Source organism: Podarcis erhardii (genome assembly GCF_964252035.2).
Source record: "Podarcis erhardii genome assembly, chromosome: 2".
Lineage (NCBI taxonomy): Eukaryota > Metazoa > Chordata > Lepidosauria > Squamata > Lacertidae > Podarcis > Podarcis erhardii.
Window position 1 is genome coordinate 10,251,995 of NC_138498.1, and position 17,121 is coordinate 10,269,115.

The 17,121-nt window shown below is 45.7% G+C and overlaps 1 protein-coding gene across 1 annotated transcript in view; it reads left to right on the plus strand.

Moving 5' to 3' along the window:
- Positions 1-17,121, plus strand: part of PFKM (phosphofructokinase, muscle) — a 47,477-nt gene that overhangs the window by 15,472 nt on the left and 14,884 nt on the right. The window contains exons 4-16 of the mRNA XM_081848930.1: positions 891-1,080; positions 1,783-1,948; positions 3,517-3,561; positions 4,076-4,184; positions 5,789-5,884; positions 6,758-6,850; positions 9,213-9,338; positions 9,673-9,737; positions 9,997-10,060; positions 11,246-11,392; positions 11,516-11,586; positions 15,471-15,558; positions 16,280-16,432. Coding sequence (XP_081705056.1) covers positions 891-1,080; positions 1,783-1,948; positions 3,517-3,561; positions 4,076-4,184; positions 5,789-5,884; positions 6,758-6,850; positions 9,213-9,338; positions 9,673-9,737; positions 9,997-10,060; positions 11,246-11,392; positions 11,516-11,586; positions 15,471-15,558; positions 16,280-16,432 — 1,413 coding nt within the window. The remainder of the gene's footprint in view (positions 1-890; positions 1,081-1,782; positions 1,949-3,516; positions 3,562-4,075; positions 4,185-5,788; positions 5,885-6,757; positions 6,851-9,212; positions 9,339-9,672; positions 9,738-9,996; positions 10,061-11,245; positions 11,393-11,515; positions 11,587-15,470; positions 15,559-16,279; positions 16,433-17,121) is intronic.

Consider the following 17,121-nt stretch of genomic DNA (forward strand, 5'->3'; position numbering starts at 1 on the left):
TAATAGCTTTTTAGGCTTCTTCCACATTAATAGTTCACTTTTTGAATAATAAGAATTATATGTCACAGGATTTTAGAGATACTTAGGTGGGGCATGGCCAAAAAAAAGGTTGGGAACCACTGATTTATACCATAGACACAATGGTTAAACAAGGCAAGGTTGCAAAATATGGACCCTTTTCTACCAATAGAAAGTAATTAAAGTATTCAGAAGTACTTGTTCATGGGCCGAGGGGGATTCCCCCCCTCATCTGAAGCAGCTTTCTTGTCATGTTACCTGTTATGTACTGAAGTTTTCACCCTGGGCCAGCAGGGGGATACTGTAGATAGTTTTCACTCAGGTCCACATATGCAAATAAGGGATTGAAAGTGACGTTCAGTGATTGGATAGTTACAGTTACAGATAGGTAGCCGTGTTGGTCTGCCATAGTCAAAACAAAATAAAAAAATTCCTTCCAGTAGCACCTTAAAGACCAACTAAGTTAGTTCTAGGTATGAGCTTTCATTCTAGGTATGAGCTTTCATACCTAGAACTAACTTAGTTGGTCTTTAAGGTGCTACTGGAAGGAATTTTTTTATTTTGTTTTGGATAGTTACAGAAAGTGGTTACTGTTGCGTTGTAGTGGAGCTCTATATAGGCAGGCTGACTGAACCCTTCAGTTCAGTTCTGTTCTGGCCTGTGAATAAACAAGAGCTGTTTGAAGAATCGCTGTGTCGTCTGATATGTTCACCCACAACTTAACAGTAGCTATGACCTAAAGTATTTTTCCCTCCCTCGATTTTTTCTTCTTCCAGATTTGCTGGAGGGACTCCTCTTGATCATAGCAGCACCTAAGTTAGGTGGCCATAATGTTGTCTTCCAGCTCTCACCTGGTTTGTCCCCTCACCTAGGGTGGCACCGTCATCGGGAGTGCCAGGTGTATGGACTTCCGTGCGCGCGAAGGACGCCTGAAGGCTGCTCGCAACCTGGTGAAGAGAGGAATCACAAACTTGTGCGTGATCGGGGGAGACGGCAGCTTGACTGGAGCAGATACCTTCCGAGCAGAATGGACCAGTTTGCTGCAGGAGCTGGTTAAGACAGGTATTGCCACTTAAAAACTGAACGCTACAGCGAGGGGGGGGGAGTATTTGACCCCCTGCTAAATTTGCCCGTTTGCCCTCTGACGAAGAAATGACCAGTCCATAATTTTAATGGTAGGTTTATTATAGCTGTGAGAGACAGAATAACAACAGGAAAAACCCCCAGAAACCCAGAAGACAAAAGTCAGAGATTGATGTGCATTATAATGAGTGAAATAAGTATTTGATCCCCTGTCAACCAGCCAGATGTCAGGCTACCTGGTATCTTCACTGTATGTAACGAACTGAGATTAGAAGCACCTGCTGTAAGGGAGAGGTCTTACCTGTAATCCCAGCTCATTACATTACCTGTACAAAAGACACCTGTCAACAGAAGCCATCAATCCACCATGACCAAGACCAAAGAGCTGTCCGAGGATGTCATTAAAATTATGGACTGGTCATTTCTTCGTCAGAGGGCTAACGGGCAAATTTAGCAGGGGATCAAATAATTTCCCCCCTCACAGTAAGTCCCTGTGCTGGTGAGAGTTGGACTCCAACAATATTTGGAGATCCTCAGCTTAGCCACCCTTGCTCTGACCTGCAGGATAAATGGAGAATATGCAGAATGTTTGCTTTCTTATTGCTAGATTTAGGCTAAGAGTGAACTTTCAGGGATGGTGTAATTATATCATATGCTGGTATTCCATTGGTTCTTTGCCAGGTGGCATCACGGCAGAAGAAGCCAGCAAGTCTAGTTACCTAAACATTGTTGGCATGGTTGGATCTATTGATAACGACTTTTGTGGCACTGACATGACCATTGGCACGGACTCCGCTCTCCACAGGATAATGGAAATAGTGGATGCTATCACCACCACTGCTCAGAGGTGAGACTTGTGGGCATTGTGCAGGCCCCTTTGATTTCTACAGCTCCTGAATGGCCCCATGAGAATCTCTTTCTGCAGCTTGAAGAAAGAGAAGAAAACAAAGTCCTAGCCCTTAAGACTAGGCTTGAAAGTGTATATAGACGGCAGTTGCAGAGCAATTGCAGAAGCTCTTTGCCCTTCCTCATGCAGGAGCATATAAAATGGGAAAGAATATATTTGCAAAGACAGGCAAAATTTGGCTCAGTTTGCCTACTCTCTCTTGTAGAATTTTTTAAAAATACAGTCATACCTCGGGTTGAAGTTGCTTCAGGTTGAGCGCTTTCGGGTTGTGCACCGCGGCGACCCGGAAGTAACGGAATGCGTTATTTCCGGGTTTTGCTGCTTGCGCATGCACAGACGGTCAAAATGACGTCACGCCCATGCGCGGAAGCGGCGAATCACGACCCGCGCATACGTAGACGCGTGGACGCGGGTTGTGTTCGCTTCAGGATGCAAACGGGGCTCCGGAATGGATCCCGTTTGTATCCAGAGGTACCACTGTATTTTCTTGTTCTTTCTCTCTCTCTCCCTCTCTCCCTCTCTCTCTCACACACAAAACCTACCCTTACCTATTTAAGATATATATACAGTATAAACTAAACAAGCTATAGCTTAGGGGGCCCCCCAAAAAAATTAAAGGATAAAAAACCTGGATGTACATTTCCAAAATGTAAGATAAAAAACAAATAAAATAAAACCTACATAGAGCAACAGTGTTTTGTGTTGTGTAGGCTCCTATTTGTTATGTGCAAATTGCTTTAGATACCTATTAGGTCCATAAATTACCACATGGCCTATATTCAACACAAAAAACAGCGACAATTTGTTGTTGACAAAGGACAGCTGGACATATAAAGGGACCCATTACGTTCAGTAGCTTAGGGCCTCATCAAACCTAAACCGGCACTGGTCCCACCCCCTTGGGGGCGTGTCCCTTGTGCTCAACCTGAATGGCGGTAGCATACCCTCCACCACTGCTTGTACATGTTTTAATGAGGTATCGTATTTTTTGCCCTGTAAGACTCACTTTTTCCCTCCTAAAAAGTAAGGGGAAATGTGCGTGCGTCTTATGGAGCGAATGTAGGCTGCGCAGCTATCCCAGAAGCCAGGCTTCTGAGATTCAGAATATTTTTTTTCTTGTTTTCCTCCTCCAAAAACTAGGTGCGTCTTGTGGTCTGGTGCGTCTTATAGAGCGAAAAATGCGGTATTTTGAGGACCTTCCTGGTAACAGTTGAAGTGACCTGGGACTCTCTTTTTTTCCGAAAAGAGCCTGTGCAATCCCTTGCCTTTCTAAGTATGTGAGAATCTGTATAGATAGTATTAAAAAGAAAAAGAAAACAAAACCAAAAAGGATAAATATTCGCAGTAAGAAATCTCGTGCCAAGATGTGGAATGATGAGCAAACGGCACAAGCTGAAGCTATCCCTAATTTTCCCCTACATACAAAACTCAAATCTTTTCTGGAATGTTTAAAGCATTTCTTTTAAAAAAAATACTCGCAATGCTTTATTATTTGTTTTGCCTTGCAGTCACCAGAGGACATTTGTGCTGGAGGTCATGGGTCGTCACTGCGGGTAGGAATTTCTATTCTTATTTCTCTCAAATGTCACGTTTTAAAATGCATTTTGATCATATATTTTTTTTAAGGTGGTGCCAAAATCAATGAAGTGAATGATCTGAAGCAGACATAGGCAACCTTTGGCCCTCCAGATGTTTTGGCCTACAACTCCCATGATCCCTAGCTAAGAGGACCAGTGGTCAGGGATTGTGGGAATTGTAGTCCAGAACATCTGGAGGGCTGAAGGTTGCCTATGCCTGATCTGAAGGATAATTACATTCTGATCCACACACTAGCCCAGGAAGTGTGGATCCAGTTGGTACTGGAATTCAGAAAGATCAAATTTGTCCAGTCTGAGTGCAGTCTGAGTTTCCCCAGAGAGAGGATGATATGGATCAGTCTCCAATCAGACATAAGTAACCTTTAGGAAAGCTCCTTTCCTGCTTGGAATTTTCAAGCACTATTGCTAGGTTTAAATCTTGTACCAAATCAATAATGGCTCATTGTTTGGCTTTTATCTCTTCTTCTAGTTACCTAGCCCTTGTAACAGCCTTGGCAAGCGGTGCAGACTGGGTTTTCATTCCAGAATCTCCACCAGAGGATGACTGGGAAGATCACTTGTGCAGGAGGCTAACTGAGGTAATAATAATAATCTTTATTGCGGTCCAATGACCCATAACATGGATTATAAATAAAATACAGATTCATACAGACCCCCCAGGGAAGGGAACCTGAAGCATTATTTGTTTAGTCATGGGTATGTTGATCTTTGATTCGTATGGCTACTAAAAGAAACTTTGCCATGGCCATTGTGATATCATTGGACTTGTCGTCCAAAAAATATTTGATATAGTAGGCTTCCGATTGATTTTTTAAAAAATAATATTTTTATTAGATTTTCCACAGTGATAACACAAACCACAAAGCAAAATGATACACAAAAACAGAAAAAGAAAAAGAAAAAAGAAGAAAGAAGAAAGTAAGAAAAAGAGGGGGGGAAGGGGGAACAATAAACAGATAAACAATAACAACAAACTTAATTCTTCACAAATGCAACCTTTTAAACATCTTGGTTGACTTCCTCAAATCCCTCCCTTCTGAGTTTCCTTGTAATTAAAAGTAACAGCTTTCCAATATCATTATTAAACTAAAACAATTTCCAATTATAGTCCATCTTATTCACTTTTCTTAACATTCTAAATCCCATTTATTTAATTATAACTTAATTTAATCCTAGGCCTATTTGTTTCTTTCAAGTAATTTCTAATTTTTTATATTGGCTTCCGATTGATTTGCCAATAGTGGTTTAATCAATAGTTCCCTAGCTTGATTCTATTGTCTGCAATGCAATAAAATATGCCTCATGCAGTCGACGTTCTGAGAGCATACACAGATCTTATTTTGATAAGGGATACCTCTCAGTCTGCCGTTTAACAATTCTGATGGGAATACATTTAATTTGGCTTCGGTGAAAAGACGCCGATATGTTGGTACAGACAAAAGATATGCAGGTGTCTGAAACTCAAACCCATAGTGAATTCCTATTGCTAATGGGCCACAGCTAACATGAGATTGAGATCAGAGATCACTATGTGATATGTCCCAGATCCTTTGCCTCAGAGATTCAAGGGCAGTATCATAACCCAGATGGTACAGGAGAGAAGGTGGCATACCAAGCCAAGTGGCTTTTCTAACCATAATTTTCATCCATGAGCTGGTAAACTCCTCGTTGTTTAGGTATGGAAGTAACCCCTTCCCTAGGCCAAAGACTGAGATCTTGAGCCAATATCTCAGGGCAGCCCACCGTGCTGTAATATGTTGGTGCTGTGTACTGTACTAGCTGGAAAATGTTTAAAAAAGCAAATCTGTTGAAGTATTTGGAGTCAGTGAAAGAAATCTGCACCAAAACAATGGGACATCCTCACAGGTCCGAAGCCACCTCAAGGGCCTGGTGAGCTGGAGAAGCTAGACAAACCTAGGGTAGCCTGAGTTTCACAGTCAGGCCCTCTCTAGGCTGCACAAAACTGTCTCCAGCCTTGATTAAGGATATGGCAGCAGCAATTGAGCAGAGAAGAGTACCATGATTGATGGCACTGAAAGCTGTAGAGAGGTCCAGGAGAATCACCAAGGTTGGGTTCCCGGCAGCCTTTCTTGGCTGTCCAAGGCAGTTTCTGTCTCCAAACCAAGCCTGGAACATGGTTTAAAGTGGATCTCTCTCTCTCTCCCTCTTTTCTTCTCCACAGACAAGAACCCGAGGCTCAAGGCTGAACATCATTATTGTGGCTGAAGGAGCTATTGACAAGCATGGCAAGCCGATCACCTCAGAAGACATTAAAAGTGTGGGTGATGCAATCCTGTTTCTGCTTGGAGTGTCTGTGTCAGTGTCCTTTGCCCTAACATTGAGATTGAGCTGAAATACTCGCTGGGAGGCAGAATGACTGTCTTGCCAGAATGGTGCATGCTCTAGTTATCTCCCGCTTGGACTACTGCAATGCACTCTACGTGGGGCTACCTTTGAAGGTGACCCGGAAACTACAACTAATCCAGAATGCAGCAGCTAGACTGGTGACTGGGAGTGGCTGCCGGGACCACATAACACCGGTCCTGAGAGGTCTGCATTGGCTCCCAGTACGTTTCCAAGCACAATTCAGAGTGTTGGTGCTGACCTTTAAAGGCCCTAAACAGCCTCGGTCCTGTATACCTGAAGGAGCATCTCCACCCCCATCGTTCAGCCTGGACACTGAGATCCAGCGCTGAGGGCCTTCTGGCAGTTCCCACATTGCGAGAAGTGAGGTTACAGGGAACCAGACAGAGGGCCTTTTCGGTAGTGGCGCCCACCCTGTGGAACACCCTCCCTTCAGATGTGAAGGAAATAAGCAGCTATTCTATCTTTAAAAGACATCTGAAGGCAGCCCTGTTCGGGGAAGTTTTTAATATTTAATGCTGTACTGTTTTTAACATTTGATTGGGAGCTGCCAGAGTGGCTGGGGAAACTCAACCAGATGGGCGGGGTATAAATAATAAATTATTATTATTATTATTATTATTATTATTATTATTATTATTATCCTGCACAGTTAAAAAGGGCGGGTTTGTACAATCAAAGGACTCAAAGAGTAACAAAACCCTGGTTCTCCCTCTGTTGTCCAGTGAATATTCTTAACTTTGAAGGGATAATGTCATTTTTTTTTGCACCTCTCTTCCCTCTGCAGCTGGTTGTGAAACGCCTGGGCTATGACACGAGAGTCACTATCCTGGGACATGTGCAGCGTGGTGGGACCCCCTCTGCCTTTGATCGCATTCTGGTAAAAAGCAATGCAGTTTTGTTTCTGATGCTTCATATAGATGACATGCCTGTAAACAATACAGTGGTACCTCAGGTTACAGACGCTTCAGGTTACAGACTCCGCTAACCCAGAAATAGCACCTCGGGTTAAGAACTTTGCTTCAGGATGAGAACAGAAATTGTGCTCTAGCAATCCCGGCAGCAGCAAAAGGCTCCGTTAGCTAAAGTGGTGCTTCAGGTTAAGATCAGTTTCAGGTTAAGAACGGACCTCCGGAACAAATTAAGTTCTTAACCTGAGGTACCACTGTACAGTGGTATCTCAGGTTACATACGCTTCAGGTTACATACGCTTCAGGTTACAGACTCCGCTAACCCAGAAATGTTGGCAGACTACAATTAGACTACAGATGTTGCCAGACTACAATTCCCATAATCCCTGGCCGTTGGCCCTGCTTGCTGGGGCTGATGGGAGCAACGCCGGTGGCCCCAAGGTTCCCCACACTTGATGCAGTCCCGCTGTCTCTAGGTTGTTAACTTCTCTGGAATTAATTGCTTGCCGGTGGGGAATGTTACACTTCTGTAGAAGGGCAAAGGGTCTCGTGACAGACTAGTTGAGGTATGAGCTTTCTTGGACTAGAGCCCGTTGTGTCATGTTGTAAACTGTGGGGACAAAAGGCCACGAAATGCAGCCTGTCGCATTTTTTGGCAAAGTTTGACATGATAAAAACCCTCGGTGACCATTCACACAGCAGGAGGTACCGTATTTTTCGCCCTATAGGACGCACTTTTTCCCCTCCAAAAATGAAGGGGAAATGCGTGTGCGTCCTATGGGGCGAATGCAGGCTTTCGCTGAAGCCTGGAGAGCGAGAGGGGTCAGTGCGCACCGACCCCTCTCGCTCTCCAGGCTTCAGGAGAGCCGCAGCGCCAGTCCCACAAGGTCGGGGGACAGCGGGGAGGCGGAACGCCGCCATCCCGCTGTCTCCCGATGTGGTTTGGAGGCTGACGGCGGGGAGACGCGTGCTTCTCCCGGCCGCCAGCCCCGCAAGCTCCGGGGACAGCTGGGAGGCGCAGCGCGTCCTCCCGCTGTCCCCGGACCTGATCTGCAGGCGGGCGGCGGGGAGAAGAGCGCTTCTCCCCGCTGCCTGCCCCGCAAGCTCCGGGGACAGCTGGGAGGCGCAGCGCGTCCTCCAGCTGTCCCCGGACCTGATCTGCAGGCAGGCAGCGGGGAAAAGAGCGCTTCTCCCCGCTGCCAGCCCCGCAAGTTCTGGGGACAGCTGGGAGGCGCAGCGCGTCCTCCCTCTGTCCCCGGACCTGATCTGCAGGCGGGCGGCGGGGAGAAGAGCGCTTCTCCCCGCTGCCTGCCCCGCAAGCTCCGGGGACAGTTGGGAGGCGCAGCGCGTCCTCCCTCTGTCCCCGGACCTGATCTGCAGGCGGGCGGCGGGGAGAAGAGCGCTTCTCCCCGCTGCCAGCCCCACAAGCGCCTGGGGGGGAAATAATTTTTTTTTTCTTTATTTCCCCCCCAAAAAACTTGGTGCGTCCTATGGGCCGGTGCGTCCTATGGGGCGAAAAATACGGTAATTAGCGATAACATAATTACGAATTACTTATCGCTCCCTCTAATAATGAACTCAGGTGGCAAGTGTTGGCCAGATTGGAGCCAAAATTAGGCCACTGTAAAACAAGAGGGAAGTATTATAATAAATAATGATAATTTTTTATTTATACCCCGTCCTTCCCGGTTCAGGAAACCGGACTCAGGGCGGCTAACAACAAATTTAAAACACTTCATTGATGCTACAAAAAACCAGCATAAAATACAGTATAAAGCGTAAATAACAATAAAATCAAGAATCAAAAATAAATTTAGTGGGGAAATCCATCCAATAAACATTAGATGATCACCAGGGCTAGCTGGCTAAATTAGTCCCACTTGGGCCAGCGAGGAGACCAGGGGAGAATTAGCTGTGGGATCCCAGAGCGGGCAATCTTCACAAAAAGGGGAGGAGGAGGGAAGGAAGGGGAACAAAAGATCAGGCCAGGTTCAAATTGAAAGCCAGGCGGAATAGCTCTGTCTTACAGGCCCAATGGAAGGAGGTTAAATCCTGCAGGGCCCTGGTCTCATGGGACAGAGCGTTCCACCAGGTCGGAGCCATCACTGAGAAGGCCCTGGCCCTGGTGGAGGATAAGCTAACTTCCTTAGGGCCCAGGACCTCTAAACCAGGATTATTCATGGACCTTAAGGTCCTCTGTGGGGCATACCAGGAGAAGCGGTCCCTTAAGTACGAGAGCCCTAAGTATTGACATGCTCAGGTGTTTGCAGAAATACAAAAAAAACCCCAAACCCTTTTTACAAAATCATTTTTCTGTTCTCCGTCTTGCAGGGAAGCAGGATGGGAGTGGAAGCTGTCATGGCGCTACTGGAAGGAACTCCTGATACTCCAGCATGTGTTGTCAGCCTCTCTGGTAACCAAGCTGTCCGTCTTCCTCTCATGGAGTGCGTCCAAGTAGTACGTATTGTTTGCTGGCATGTGCATTTATGGGGGTGGGACAAGAAAACGCACCTTTGACAGTTAAGGTATTTTGATGAATGTATATTGTTCTGTTCCGTTTGAAATAGTTGTTTTCATAACGGTATATTATATTATTGTTACCTCCCCTGGGACCTTATGGGCAGGTAAGAAATCAAAGACTTATAATTTGGCATAAAATTTGGACTCTTTGATTGCATTATCATTTGGAATGTATTTAACGTGGATTTAATTGGATTGTTAAAATGGAAAATTTAATAAATATTGTTATTAAAAATATATATTATTTGTCACTATCGTCTTCCTTCAACAGACTAAAGATGTCACAACAGCGATGAATGAGGGACGGTTTGATGAAGCTCTTAAACTTAGGGGAAGGTAAGTTGGAGCTACAATTTGAACAAGGCCTTCTGGGGCCTCTGTGAAATTTATTTTTTATTCTTAGGAAGGGGAAGTGGCCGTAGCTCAGTGACAGACCATCTGGTTGGCATGCAGAAGGTCCTGGATTCAGTCCTTCGCATCTCCAGGAACGGCTGGGAAGGATTTCCTGCCAATCCCAGTCAGGGTAGACAGTCTTGAACTAGCCTAGGTTAGAAGGCTTCTTCCTTTGCTCCTAATAATTTGATTCACCCTGCAGGAGTTTCCAAAACAACTGGAATGTTTACAAGATTTTGGCCCATGTTCGCCCACCCTCTGCAAAGGTAAGGGGGGGGGGAAGGGGCATACAATGGGAGAGAAGGCATAGCTCAGTGGTATGCTTTGTATGTGTAAGTCCCATGTTTGATCCCTGGCATCTCTAAATAAGAGGATTCATGTAGGAGGCAATGGGAGAGACCCTTCTCTGTCTGAGACCGTGAAGACCTGACCTTCTACGAAGCAGCTTCCTTTGTTTTGGTATAGGCAGGTCTGCATATCCTGTTGAGAACTGCTTAGACAGGCCGTTGTTGTTATGTACTGAAGTTCTCACCCTGGGCCAGCAGGAGGATACTGTAGATAGTTATGCAAATAAGGGATCAAAAGTGACGTTCAGTGATTGGATAGTTTTAGAAAATTGTTACAGTTATGTTGTACTGGAGCCCTATATAAGCAGGCTGACTGAACCCTTCAGTTCAGTTCTGTTCTGGCCTGTGAATAAACAAGAGCTGTTTGAAGAATCGCTGTGTCGTCTGATATGTTCACCCACAACTTAACAGTTGTAACATGAGCTATCTTTCTTTTTAACCAGTCTGTATTTGTTTATTGGTGTTTTTCTGCTGATTTTATTCTCATGTGCCTGAAAGACCTACATTGGCTCCCAGTACGTTTCCGATCACAATTCAAAGTGTTGGTGCTGACCTTTAAAGCCCTAAATGGCCTCAGCCCAGTAGACCTGAAGCATCTCCACCCCCATCATTCAGCCTGGACAATGAGGTCCAGCTCCAAGGGCCTTCTGGTGGTTCCCTCCCTGCGAAAAATGAGGTTGCAGGGAACCAGGCAGAGGGCCTTCTCGGTGGTGGCACCTGCCCTGTGGAACACCCTCCTATCAGATGTCAAGAAAATAAACAACTATCTGACTTTTAGAGGACATCTGAAGGCAGCTCTGTTTAGGGAAGTTTTTAATTTGATGTTTTATTGTATTTTTAATATTTTGTTGGAAGCCACCCAGAGTGGCTGGGGAAACCCAACCAGATGGGCTGGGTATAAATAATAAATTATTATTATTATTATTATTATTATTATTATTATTATTATTATTATCATCATCATCATCATCATCATCATCATCATTATTTCTGTCCATGTGACCAGCTCCTTCTGTGGAGCCCAGAATCCCCCAACAGGGTGAGCTTTGAAGTACATCCAAAGCCCTCTCTGACTTTATCCCCAATCCTTTTCTTTCTCTGCAGAGCGGCTACAACCTGGCAGTGATGAATGTAGGGGCACCAGCAGCTGGCATGAATGCAGCCGTGAGGTCTACTGTTAGAATTGGGTTGATCCACGGCCATAGGATGCTGGCTGTGCACGACGGGTTTGAAGGCCTAGCCGAAGGAAAGGTATTTGTTTTGTTCAACTGAGGGATTAATACTCTCTTCTAAGAGAGTTCCACAATTGACCAGTGGCTCAGGAAAGAGCTGCCTTGAGCTAAAGAAACCCTTTCGTCCATCCTTCCTCTCCAGATTGAAGAAATTGGATGGGGAGGAGTCGGCGGCTGGACTGGGAGAGGTGGATCGAGTCTTGGAACCAAAAGGTATTATGATGGGGAGAGATGCATAGCTGTCAACCATCCCTTATTTGGCGGGAAACTCCCTTATCCCAGCGCCGTGTCCTGCTGCTGTCCCTTATTGATGATGTCCCTTAAATTTCCCGGGTTTCAAAGGAAGCAGCTCCTCTCCTTGCCGGCCAGGGAGGAGGGAGGCTCCAACTGTGTTGCTTGGTTGCCCGGCCCGCCCCCCTCCGGCCTCCTCTCACCAGCCTCGGCCCCCGGGAGCCCCTCCCCGCCGGGACTGGCATGAGCCTCGGGCCCTTCCGCCCCCATCCTCCTCGCGGCCGCCAAACTGAGCGTCTCTGCCTGGGGTAGCATCTTCGTAGCTTAGACTTCGTTTTGCGCGAAAAGTGGTTGCTGCTTGTAGCTATTTAATTGCAGTGTTTCATCAGCTTGAGCAGCAACCTCTGGAAACAAAGGGCTAAAAACCGGCGCTGCTCTCCAAAATTATCTGGTCCCTTTTAACTTCGTATTTCAGGTGGTTGACTAAAATCCCTTATTTTGGCTGCTGATCCCTTATTTTCGAGGCTGCTGGTCCCTTATTTTCAAATCTGTAAGTTGACAGCTATGGAGAGGTGTCCATGGACGGATGTACTCTGTGTTTAAAATAAACACAGCTGCTAAGAAAAAATAAAACAATAAAAATAATAAAAAGTAAACACAGCTGCTAAGAAAAAATAAAAAAATAAATAAACACAGCTGGTATACATAGCTGAGAAAAACTTTTTCCTGTTATAAAATTGAAAAAAACCACGTCCCTTTTATAGCTTTAAGCAGAGGTGGCTAACTTGTGGCCCTCCTGATATTCCTGGATTCCAACTCAGTAAGGTCACTGGTTAAGGATGATGGGAGTTGTAGTCCAGCAAAAAAACAAACAAATGTGGAGGGCAACAGGTTAGTCATCCCTGCCTATTTTTTTTTACTTTTAGAGTGTGGAAGAGCCACTGGAGACAATTCTCCATATTTCTACAGGAGACACTGTACTCCTGGTTGGAAGAAGACAAGCTCAAAGCATTGATTTGTGTAAGAATGTACCCAGCAGCCTCCTCAGAGGCTTCTGCATTTGTATATAGGTGGTGTGTCTGGATGCTGCAATGATGCTGGATGCAGAGGCAAAACAGAATTACCTCAGTCAGCGGAGGCTGATTGGAAAGAGCAATGACTCATGCAGAGATGCATCAGGCAGCCTCCCCTGAAGCTGGGAAGTTCTTCTGTGACTGCATCAGGGATATTTGAAAGCTCATATCATATCCTTTGCTGAAGCACAGCAGAATTGCCCGTCCCCCTGCAGAGGCTAACTGTCTGAAAAATGAGAGTTACTGGGGATAATGGAACTTTCTGTGAGTGAAATCAAAAGGTACCATCGCCTGCCTCCCAAGACTTACTGAATCAGAGCGATTCCTGAATTCTCGGGGGTGTTTTTCTAGCTGGCATGGCTGGTGCTCCTGTCAAAGCCCTTGTCTTGCCATGGAAAGGTAAGATAAGTTTGGCTGTTGACAAGATCCCTCCTATGCGGCCTTTTCATTTATAGGGAGTCTGAAAGGCTTCTTGATTCTTTGAGGGGCTCCTGGCATTGCAGCTGACCAGATGATGGCTGGGGCAGAGGTGGCACAGATGAACAAGAGTTCACCATCGTGTCTACCATGTGGTAGTGACGATGGTGGTGAAGAAAGCTTATTTCTCTGCTTCTGTTGCATCCTCAGCGAACCACTCAGCAAGGCATTTTCCAAGTGGGGAGTGGACTGGCTAAATCTAACCCAGTCTGAAAGCTGCAGTTGAGGCAGAACGCCACTTGCCAGGTTGTAAAGTGAAGCAGCAAGATGGGATTATATCGTTTTGATCCTTAAAACCCTGTGCTGACTGCCTGTTAGCCACTGGGCCCAACCAAAGGTGTTGGCACCTTTGTCCAAAGCCATATAAAACTTAGGGCCCAAGGAATGTAAGGCGTGCCTTCGCCAGTACCTGCTGGCCTATGCTTTAAGATTGGCTGGGTTGTGTTTAGAATAATCTTGTACGTAATATACTGTATTTTTCGCTCTATAAGACGCACCAGACCACAAGACGCACCTAGGTTTTGGAGGAGGAAAACAAGAAAAAAAATATTCTGAATCCCAGAAGCCAGAACAGCAAGAGGGATCGCTGCACAGTGAAAGCAACAATCCCTCTTGCTGTTCTGGCTTCTGGGATAGCTGCGCAGCCTGCATTCGCTCCATAAGACGCACACACATTTCCCCTTACTTTTTAGAAGGGAAAAAGTGAGTCTTATAGAGCAAAAAATACGGTAAAAACTACAGAATGAGACACTAAGGAAATCCAAAGGGAAAATATGAAGAACAGAGGTTCTGACGAACGGTTTATTAAAAACACGTGAGGTAAACAGTGGAAGTCTTTCTTTTTTTAAAAAAACCACTTTATTCAAGGTAGATAAGGACAAGATGAAATTATACAATTGAATATAAATATAGATGGGAAACGGCTATGTATTGTGAGTACTTAAGTACTTCCACCTACGATCTTTTTCTTTTATTTCTTTATATTTTCTTTGTTCTTTTTTCTGATATCTTATCTTTCATTTCACTGCTTTATTGTGAATAGCATTTTATAGAGGTATAAATAACTGCAAATATGAAAAGAGACAAAATATTCTCTAATTTTTTTCCCTTGGTTAGATGTATTTTCTTTTTCTTTTGTATTTTCTTTTGTTGTGAATATGTATGTTTTCTAATTTGTACTTAATAAAAATATTAAAAATTTAAAACAAACAAACAAACAAAAAAAGATTGGCTGGGGTAGTCCTGTCAATGGTAGTGATGGTGGGGACAAGAGGCAGGGCCTTCTCAGTGGCAGCCCTCATCTGTGGAACTCCCATTTCCTTTCCCCTCACATCAACAACATTCAGGCACAAATACAGTGGTGCCTCGCAAGACGGAAAGAATCCGTTCCATGAGTCTCTTCGTCTTGCGGTTTTTTCGTCTTGCAAAGCAAGCCCATTAGCGGCTTAGCGGCTTAGCGCTATTAGTGGCTTAGCGGATCAGCTGATAAGCGGCTTAGTGGCTTAGCGGATCAGCTGATAAGCGGCTTAGCGGATCAGCTGTTAAGCAGTTTAGTGGTTTAGCGGATCAGCTGATAAGCGGCTTAGCAGATCAGCTGTTAAGCGGCTTAGCGGATCAGCTGATAAGCGGCTTAGCGGATCAGCTGATAAGCGGCTTAGCGGCTTAGAAAAAGGGAGGAAAGGAAAAAAAACCCGCAGGAACTTGCAAGACACTTTCGTCTTGCGAAGCAAGCCCATAGGAAATTCGTTTTGCGAAGCACCTCCAAAACGGAAAACCCTTTTGTCTAGCGGGTTTTCCGTCTTGCGAGGCATTCGTCTTGCGGGGCACCACTGTAAAAAGAATTGCATTTACTCAGCCAGGCATTTAGAACCTTAACTGAATTGGGACCCGTTAGTCAAAGTTGTATTAGCCACTGTATTATGTTTTAGTTATTGGCGTGGATTTCGTTATTTTAATTACAGTGGTGCCTCACAAGACGAAATTAATTCGTTCCGCGAGTCTCTTCGTCTTGCGGTTTTTTCGTTTTGCGAAGCACGGCTATTAGCGGCTTAGCGGATAAGCAGCTATTAGCGGCTTAGCGGCTTAGAAAAAGGTTTCGTCTTGCGAAGCAAGCCCATAGGGAAATTCGTCTTGCGAAGCACCTCAAAAGACGGAAAACTCTTTTGTCTAGCGAGTTTTTCGTCTTGCGAGGCATTCGTCTTGCGGGGCACCACTGTACTGCTTTATAATACCTGCATTTTTTGCTTGATGTTAACCATCCGAATGAATAAGAGATTAAACAAAAACACAGTGCTGATTCTTCTTCTACAATGACAGGACTCTACCTAAGAAGTACTTTGAGCAAATCAGCAACAACATCGCCAGTTTTAACATCCATGGGCTGATCATAATTGGTGGCTTTGAGGTAGGTCTCTGGCATGCCTTAGGCTCTTTAAAGTACAAGATCTATAACAGAAGTAAAGCACTGTTGATAGGATTAACAGACTGGTGAATGAGTATGTCAGTTTTCACATTCCACAGAACATTCCTATAGGCACAACATGACAACCATTGACAGTGGGCTGGAAGAGGCACTCTTTGTCCAACATCCAAATCCTAAGATAGAACAGGGTGGGCTCCGATGAAAGTTAGGTTATGGCTGGGATGGAGAACTGCCCAGGTGCTGCTGGACCCCCAACTCCCATTGGCCACAGGTAGCATGGTCATTGGCCAGGGATGATGGGAGATACAGTCCAACCAGTGGCGGAGGAACCCTCTCCGGCACCCGGGGCGGGACAAACCGCCCAGTGGCGCACGCGTGACGTCTGTACGGACTGTACACACACAGCATCCCATACGGACTGTGCACACTGTCCATATGGGCGACCGTACAGACTGCACATGCGCAGCAGCCCCTATGGTTGCTGTGTGAGAGGGGTGCCCATACTGACTGCGCTCACCCTCAGCCGCTCTACAGCTGGGGGGAGGCAGGGGCCATCTTGTCAACCCCCCCCCCCGGAGTGGCAACCTGGGACAGCCCGCCCCCTCTGCCCCCCACTTTGTGCACCCTTGAGTCCAACAACATCTGGAGGGCCACAGTTTCCTCATCTTAATAATGGAGGCTTTCTTCTTTCCCCTTTATGTAGGCTTTCACCGGCAGCCTGGAGTTGATTGAAGGCCGAGCCAAGTTTGAAGAGCTCTGTATCCCGCTCTGTGTTATTCCTGCCACCGTCTCCAACAACGTTCCTGGCTCTGACTTCAGCATTGGTGCAGACACAGCCCTCAACACCATCACATCAGTAAGGCACTCATTGGCTTCCAAGCTCAATGAATTTCAATACATGCAGGGCCAGGTGGGGTGTGGCACCTGCCTAACGTAGTGTTTTATGATACAACAGCATAGGAAGCTGCCTTATAACTGAGTCAGATCATTGGTCCATCTAGTTTACTACTGTCGAAACTGGCTGGCAGTGGCTCTCCAGGAGTAGAAATACACTGCAAATTTGGAGGATTTTCATAGGCTGCTGAGATCAGCTTTTCGTGATGCAGAATTTGGTTGTTATTCCTTCGGCATCTCTGATTAAAAGACATACCCGCCTGATAAAACCCTGGATAGGTGCTGCCAGCCAGAATAGACAGTTCAATGGTCAAATTTGGCATTCAGCTGTGTCATGTCTTCAGAAGCAACGGGGAGGGGCTGTAGCTCATTGGCAGAGTTCTAGGTTGGACCCTGCCACGTTCAGCTCAGAGAATATTGGGTGATGGGGAAGACCCCTTCTTTGCCATGAAATCTTGGGAGGGCAGCTATCAGTCGAGAGAAGGCAGTATGTCTGACTCAGTCCAAGACAGTTGTTGTACATTTATATCGTTCTGCCCCCATTGTTCTGCCCGGACACTGAGGTCCAGCTCCGAGGGCCTTCTGGTGGTTCCCTCACTGCGAGAGGCCAAGTTACAGGGAACCAGGCAGAGGGCCTTCTCGGTAGTGGCG